Source organism: Mustelus asterias, chromosome 4 (genome assembly GCF_964213995.1).
Source record: "Mustelus asterias chromosome 4, sMusAst1.hap1.1, whole genome shotgun sequence".
Lineage (NCBI taxonomy): Eukaryota > Metazoa > Chordata > Chondrichthyes > Carcharhiniformes > Triakidae > Mustelus > Mustelus asterias.
In genome coordinates, this window is record NC_135804.1 from 4,059,835 (window position 1) to 4,067,658 (window position 7,824).

General features: G+C 47.1%; 1 protein-coding gene across 2 annotated transcripts in view; it reads left to right on the top strand.

Moving 5' to 3' along the window:
- The window catches only part of tk2 (thymidine kinase 2), a 37,519-nt gene extending 33,510 nt beyond the window's left edge, over positions 1 to 4,009 (top strand). For both annotated transcript variants that reach the window (XM_078210535.1, XM_078210537.1), the window contains one exon: positions 500 to 4,009. In XM_078210535.1, the coding sequence (XP_078066661.1) occupies positions 500 to 610 (111 nt within the window). In that variant the 3' untranslated portion in view covers positions 611 to 4,009. The remainder of the gene's footprint in view (positions 1 to 499) is intronic.
- Positions 4,010 to 7,824: the final 3,815 nt, after the last annotated feature.

Here is a 7,824-nt window from a genome sequence, read left to right on the forward strand (position 1 = left end):
CAATGGTTGATGCTGTAATGAGGACTGGAGTATAGCTGATTTTGTAATGGGGTAAGTGGGGTGGGTTTTAATGGCTGGTATTGTAATGAGCACTGGAGTAGAGCTGGTTTTGTAATGAGGAGAGTTGGAGCTGGTTGTAATGGCTAGTATTGTCATGAGGGGTTGAGTAGAACTGGTCTTGTAATGAGGAGAATTGGAGCTAGTTTTAATGGCTGGTGTTTGTAATGAGGGCCAAAGAAGAACTGGTCTCGTAATGTGGGTAATTGGAGCTGGTTGTAATGGTTGGTTCTATAATGAGGACTGGAGTAGAGCTGATTTTATAGTGAGGGGAAGTGGGGCAGGTTTTAATGGCTGGTATTGTAATAAATGCTGGAGTAGAGCTGGTTTTGTAATGAGGGGAATTGGAGCTGGTTGCAATGCTGATGTTGTAATGAGGGAATTGGAGCTGGTTGTAATGGCTGGTGTTGTGTCCTCTTATTATTTGAATATTCTGTTCTAGGTGATTCCTGCGGACCACGATTACCAGAAGATGCTGCAACAGTATGAGGAGCATAGGGAGAAGATTCTGTATCCCGCTGGAAGCACAAAACCCTCTGAGAATTGCACGTAAAAACGGGATCATGAACTGAAATCTTTCACCCAACAATCCCGGCTGTGTGACCAAAGGCTGCCAAGAATCCCATTCAGATTTTAAATTCAGTTCGCCATAAACTCCCAGTTGGAACATTTTGGACCAATTGGACTCGCTTTGTTGGGGGCTTAATTGAAACGGCCTGTCCAGGTGATAGTTTCGGTCAATCTCCTCGGCCTCAGTTCTGACAGTGTCTTCCAGCCGCTATTTGTGCTTGAAGCTCGCCGCCCTTTTGTTCCTCTTCCTGCACCTTTCCTGTGCTATTCCTGGCTTTGGGAGATGTTACATTCCACACCTCGTATGGGATAGGGGGGGGTGGGATTCAGGCATTCTTAACTCATGGAGGTGTAGTCATGTGTAAATCTCATGTGACTTGCAAATTTAAAATAGAAATGAAACATGAAATTGCCAGTCTTGTCGACTGAATGTGCTGGACAGAATTTACAACACAGAAACCAGTCATTTGGCCCAATTAGTCAATGTTTACGCTCTACACGGACTCTCTCCCGCTATAGAAACATAGAAAATAGGAGTAGGAGGAGGCCATTCGGCCCCTTGTGCCTGCTCCATCATTCATTACGATCATGGCTGATCGTCCAACTCAATAACCTAATCTCACCTTCCCCCTGTATCCTTTGATCCCCTTTGCTCCAAGTGCTTTATCTTTTAGGGCGGCACGGTAGCACAGTGGTTAGCACTGCTGCTTCACAGCTCCAGGGTCCCGGGTTCGATTCCCAGCTCGGGTCACTGTCTGTGTGGAGTTTGCACATTCTCCTCGTGTCTGCGTGGGTTTCCTCCGGGTGCTCCGGTTTCCTCCCACATCCAAAGATGTGCAGGTTAGGTTGATTGGCCAGGTTAAAAATTGCCCCTTAGAATCCTGGGATGCGTAGATTAGTGGGTAAATATGTGGGGGTAGGGCCTGGGTGGGATTGTGGTCGGTGCAGACTCGATGGGCCGAATGGCCTCCTTCTGCACTGTAGGATTTCTATGATTTCTATGATAACTGCTTCTTGAAAACATTCAATGTTTTAATGTCTAATCTCTGTCAGCGTGGCCTCCTATTCCTTTCTCGCTCGTGTACAGGGTGTTAATGCACGTGGGTTGTGGGGTTTTATTAACGGATGCATAGATTGTAAAAACCAGGCAGTTTTATTTCACACGTGCTCAATTTTTCCAAGTTGAGGGATTACACGTGTGTGTAGATGTATGTGTGTGTATGTGTGCGTGTGTGTGTATATGTGTATGTGTGTGTGTGTGTGTCTGTGTGAATAGACTGGAAATCTGAGGCTGTTTCTCTAGAAAGCAGAGGGGTCTAAGGGGAGAGTGCATTGAAGCCGGGCCACCTTTCTTGCCACCGAATTTGGAGGACCTTGTGAAGGTGGTATCTGCTGGTGGCCTTATAATGCTTCTCCCCACCAAATTCATCTATGCTATTCCCCTCAACTGTTCCCTGTCCGAGCGAGTTCCACATTCTCATCACTGGAGGAGGACGTTTCTCCCAAATAGTTTACTGGATTTATGAATAACTGTCTTGTTCAATGGACTCTCACTTTGGTCTCTACAAGTGAAAAGGTCATTTCTCGGTGTGAATACTGCTGAGTGCTGGAATAACTATTGTTTTTTATTGTTCTTGTCTGTGCGAATAGGACTCTCAGTGAGGTGCTGGGGTTAGTCGGCCAGTTTATTCCCTAAGCTGTGTTGCTAAGGAAAGTAGGCACTTTGTACAAGTTCAGGATTTCTTGTCACAACCATTGGAATACTTCAGTACACTCGCTGTTACAATGTAGAATCCTGGCAGCCAGTTTAAACACAGCAAGCTCCGACAAATAGCAACATGATAACCAGCTGATAAACTTTCTTTTCATAGAATATGTTGGTTGAGGGATGGGCACTGGGGAAAACATACTGTTCTTCAAGAGTAGTGGCGGTGGGACGTTTAACATCCGCCAGAGAGGGCAGTTGGGCGTCACTATAATGTCTCATCAGAAATACAGCGATGACAACAGTGCGGCACTTTGTCGGTACTGCAACTGGTAATGTCAGCCTAGATGGCGTGCTCAAATCGCCGGAGTGGGATGTGAACCCACGACCTTCGACTCTGTTGGTGAGTGCCACCCACTGTGCCATGGCTGATCGCAACTCGGCCAACGTTGTCTACCTGATACGCTGCAGGAAAGGATGTCCCGAGGCATGGTACATTGGGGAAACCATGCAGACGCTACGACAGCGGATGAATGAACACCGCTCGACAATCACCAGGCAAGAGTGTTCCCTTCTTGTTGGGGAACACTTCAGCGGTCACGGGCATTCGGCCTCTGATATTCGGGTAAGCGTTCTCCAAGGCGGCCTTCACGACACACGACGGCGCAGAGTCGCTGAGCAGAGACTGATAGCCAAGTTCCGCACACATGAGGACGGCCTAAACCGGGATATTGGGTTCATGTCACACTATCTGTAATTCCCACAGCTTGCCTGGACTTGCAGAATTTCACTGGCTGTCCTGTCTGGAGACAATACACGTCTCTTTGACCTGTCTTGGTGCTCTCTCCACTCACATTGTTTGTACCTTTAAGACTTGATTAGCTGTAACTATTCGCATTCCAACCATTATTCTGTAAATTGAGTTTGTGTCTTTATATGCCCTGTTTGTGAACAGAATTCCCACTCGCCTGAAGAAGGAGCTTATGGCTCTGAAAGCTTGTATGGCTTTTGCTACCAAATAAACCTGTTGGACTTTAACCTGGTGTTGTTAAACTTCTTACCATGGCTGATGGACAGTCATGTGCCAACACCAATAAGGAAAGGGCAAGGTGGTGGACAAGAAGGCAAGCTCCTATTGGACTTTGACCAAGCTGAAAGAGGAGCTCAGGGTTGTGAGGGATGGGATAGAAGATGATGATGTCAGCAATGGATGGTTAGTGTTTGCTGAGCCTCTGAGCTGGTTGTATTTACTCGCTCTGAGCTTTTAACGTTGGAGATGATATTTTACATATTGTTAAAATTAATAACCAATTGTTACATAACCGTCCACTTTCTGAAGAATTAATTTTCTCTGCAGAATGGATGGAACCACTGAGTCTCACTGAACCGGAGGCTGCAGGTTCCATTCCTGCTCTGGGATTGTTCCCTGGGGTAGGAGGGGAAATGTCTGTTACAGTATTACTGCATGTATTATAGAACTAGCCTGTTACAATCAGACTGACTGTCAGGAAGAGTCAGTGGCTTCAGGAGAGAAAAGGAAATCATTCCTTCGTGATAGGGCAGCATAGTGGTTAGCACTGCTGCCTCACAGCGCCAGGGACCCGGGTTCAATTCCAGCCTCTGTCTGTGTGGAGTTTGCACATTCTCCCTGTGTCTGTGTGGGTTGCTCCGATTTCCTCCCACTCTCCAAAGATGTGCAGGTTCGGTGGATTGGCCATGATAAAAATTGCCCCTTGATGTCCCAAAATATGTATGTCAGGGGGATTAGTGGAGTAAATGCACGGGGTTATGGGGATGGGTTGGGGGATAGCCTGGGTGGGATGTGTGGGGTAACGGGGGTGGGGCAGAGGAGGGTCTGGGTGGGATGTTCTCATAGAATCATAGAAACCCTACAGTGCAGAAGGAGGCCATTCGGCCCATCGAGTCTGCACCGACCACAATCCCACCCAGGCCCTACCCCCACATATTTTACCCGCTAATCCCTCTAACCTACGCATCCCAGGACTCTAAGGGGCAATTTTTTTAACCTGGCCAATCAACCTAACCCGCACATCTTTGGACTGTGGGAGGAAACCGGAGCACCCGGAGGAAACCCACGCAGACACGAGGAGAATGTGCAAACTCCACACAGACAGTGACCCGAGCCGGGAATCGAACCCGGGACCCTGGAGCTGTGAAGCAGCAGTGCTAACCACTGTGCTACCGTGCCGCCCTCTTCTGTCGAAGAGTCGGTGCAAACTCATTGGGCCAAATGGCCTCCTTTCTGAAGTGAAGGGATTCTATGATTTCTGTGATTTTGTACCTCTCTCAGACACAGCTTGCTATATTCGACATCTCGCCATCTGTCCCAGATCGTATACGTTAAACTGTCAATAAAGTGTTCCAGCAGTGATGGCGATCCTTGTTGTGATTTATTTGGTAACTTCACTCAGGAGTTAATTTGCTGAAAATTGCTACATTGCAACATTGTGCTTTAACTCTGGGACTTGGGTTCAAATCCGGTCCAAATCCACCTTCGCCTGAAAGAGGTTTGACCTGAAATGAGTTTGCCAACAAGTTAAACATTGCACCAAGCCACCTCAGGGGATATTTGGCCCTGAATTTCTGTCGATTGGCAATCGCTGTCAGATTGCCTCACCTTATATTTTTCCTCACCCCAGGTTGGAACTTTTCTCGTCTGGAATTCTGACAGGGGTCGGATGAGAAATGTGCAGCACAGCAGCTCCAGACTTGCCAGAGTGGGGCAGAGTGCTGGGGAACAAAAGCCCTGTTTAACCCCAACACCAGGCTGCTTAAAGAGGGTAAGTTTCAATGTCCCAACCGCTTTGAGAAAAAGGGAAAAGAGGGATCGAGGTGAGGTTGGGTGGTTTGGAGTGGGGGGAAGGGGGGGATTGGGTGGTTTGGAGTCGGGAGGGGGGAGGTCGGAGGTCAGGCTCAGTACCAGAGTTACCCAGGAGTTAGAAGTGGTTTTAATCTTATGGAGACTTATAAGATAATGCGGGGGCTGGATAGGGTGGAGGCGGAGAGATTCTTTCCACTTAGTAAGGAAGTTAAAACTAGAGGACACAGCCTCAAAATAAAGGGGGGTCGGTTTAAGACAGAGTTGAGGAGGAACTTCTTCTCCCAGAGGGTGGTGAATCTCTGGAATTCTCTGCCCACTGAGGTGGTGGAGGCTACCTCGCTGAATATGTTTAAAGCGCGGATGGATGGATTCCTGATCGGTAAGGGAATTAAGGGTTATGGGGATCAGGCGGGTAAGTGGTACTGATCCACGTCAGATCAGCCATGATCTTATTGAATGGCGGGGCAGGCTCGAGGGGCTAGATGGCCTACTCCTGCTCCTATTTCTTATGTTCTTATGTTCTTATGTTCAAAGTTTCCTGGGTAACTATTCTGCTAACAGTCGTCAGAACCACCTGAAGCCTGTGATTTAAATCAGAGTTTTGGGGGCTCCTGCTTCAGGGTATTTTGCCTCTTGGAATTTTGAACTTCCCAGGTAATTCCCTTGGCAGGAGGGTATACCCCAGCGCATCTGCCAGGTTACGATTCTCCCCCCTCCCCACAACTTTTCTCGTCTGGAATTCTGACAGGGATCGGATGAGACATGTGTAGGACAGCAGCTCCAGACTGGCCAGAGTGGGGCAGAGTGCTGGGGAACGAAGGCTCTATTTAACCCAACACCAGGCTGCTTAAAGAGGGTAAGTTCCCCTGGGATTTATATGTCAGGTGATCAGAAATTTGGTCAATGATAGATTTGAAGGGAATCTTAAAAACAATGATGTGGAGATGCTGGCGTTGGACTGGAGTGGGCACATTAAGAAGTCTCACAACACCAGGTTAAAGTTCAACAGGTTTATTTGGAATCATGAACTTTTGGAACGCTGCCCCTTCATCAGGTGAGTGAGTTGTGTTCACAAACAGAGCATATATAGACACAAACTCAATTGCAAGATAATGGTTGGGATGCGAGTCTTTACGGGTAATCAAGTCTTTAACAGTCTTTACAGGTAATTAAATCAAAGACTTGATTACCTGTAAAGACTCGCATTCCCACCATTATCTTGCAACTGTGTCTGTGTCTATATATGCCGTGTTTGTGAACCCAACTCTCCACTCACCTGATGAAGGAGCAGCGTTCCGAAAGCTCGTGCTACTAAATAAACCTGTTGGACTTTAACCTGGTGTTGTGAGACTACTTACTGTGCCCACCCCAGTCCAACACCGGCATCTCCATATCATAGATTTCTGTTGGGTCAGTAGGGCAGCAAACTCAGGTAAATGAAGTTGAGATGCGGGTTAGTCCTGATTTAATTGAACATCAGAACGAGCTCAATGTCGTCTATCAGACCCTATGTGAGATATCCGGGCAAACACCTCTCCCTGCAATGAGCTCACAGTTCAGGGGTAGCATTTCCAGCTCAGTCAGAGGGTTCAGGACTCAGACCTCAATCCAGACAGTCCCAGTCCCACCTCCAAACCCAACAGCTTAACCCGTTATTAACCTTTCCTCTTAACTCAGTTCCTGCCTTCACTTACTTCAAGGTGAAATTAAAGTAAATGCGCTTATCTTTGCCAGACGTGGGAACAGAGTCACATCAACCGGAGCAGTGAATGAGAGGAGAATTCGCACTGATTTAGTTGGTGCCCTAAGTGCTCACCTTCGGTAATGGTTCTCCACAAAGACGTACTTTGCGCTGTAAATGGACCTCTCGATCATTCGGATCAACTCCACCTTCAAAAGACAAAACATCACAAAGGAAAGGAGAGGTTACCGAACACAAACAGGCCATTCGGTCCAGCACGTCTGTGCTGGCATTAGTAAATGTGTGGGATTGTGGGGACAGGGCCTGTGGTGGGATTGTTGTCAGTGCAGCCTCGATGGGCCGAATGGCCTCCTTCTGCACTGTAGGGATTCTATGATTCTATGATTAGTGATCTGTTTGAACTTCCTCCCACTTTCACCCAATCCCATCAAAATAACCTTCTATATTCCTCCCTCATGTATTTACCTCGTTGCCCTCAAGTGTATCTATAATATTTATCTCAACTACTGATTGTGATTTTCTAAGGAGCATGGTTAGCACTGCTGCCCTCAGTCTCAAAGTCTTTACAGATACAGACAATGCAAGTGGAGAAAGGAATAATGACAGTTAAACCTCTTTAACCTGTTAGGACGTGTATTCCAACCATTATTTTGCAATTGAGCCTGTGTCGATATATGCCGTGTTTGTGAACCCACTTCTCCACTCACCTGATGAAGGGGCAACGTTCCGAAAGCTTGTGCTACCAAATAAACCTGTTGGACTTTAACCTGCTGTTGTGAGACTTCTTACTTAAAAACAATGTTTGTTCTTAGCTGCCAGGGTGTACAGCTATGCTGTAATTTGAATGAAGCTTGCAGGCCCCACACAAACAAATGTCTCCCTTTAAACTGCGTACAGGCAGGATTGTGTATCAACTTTAAAGGGACTGTGAAGTCAGCGGTGTTAAAG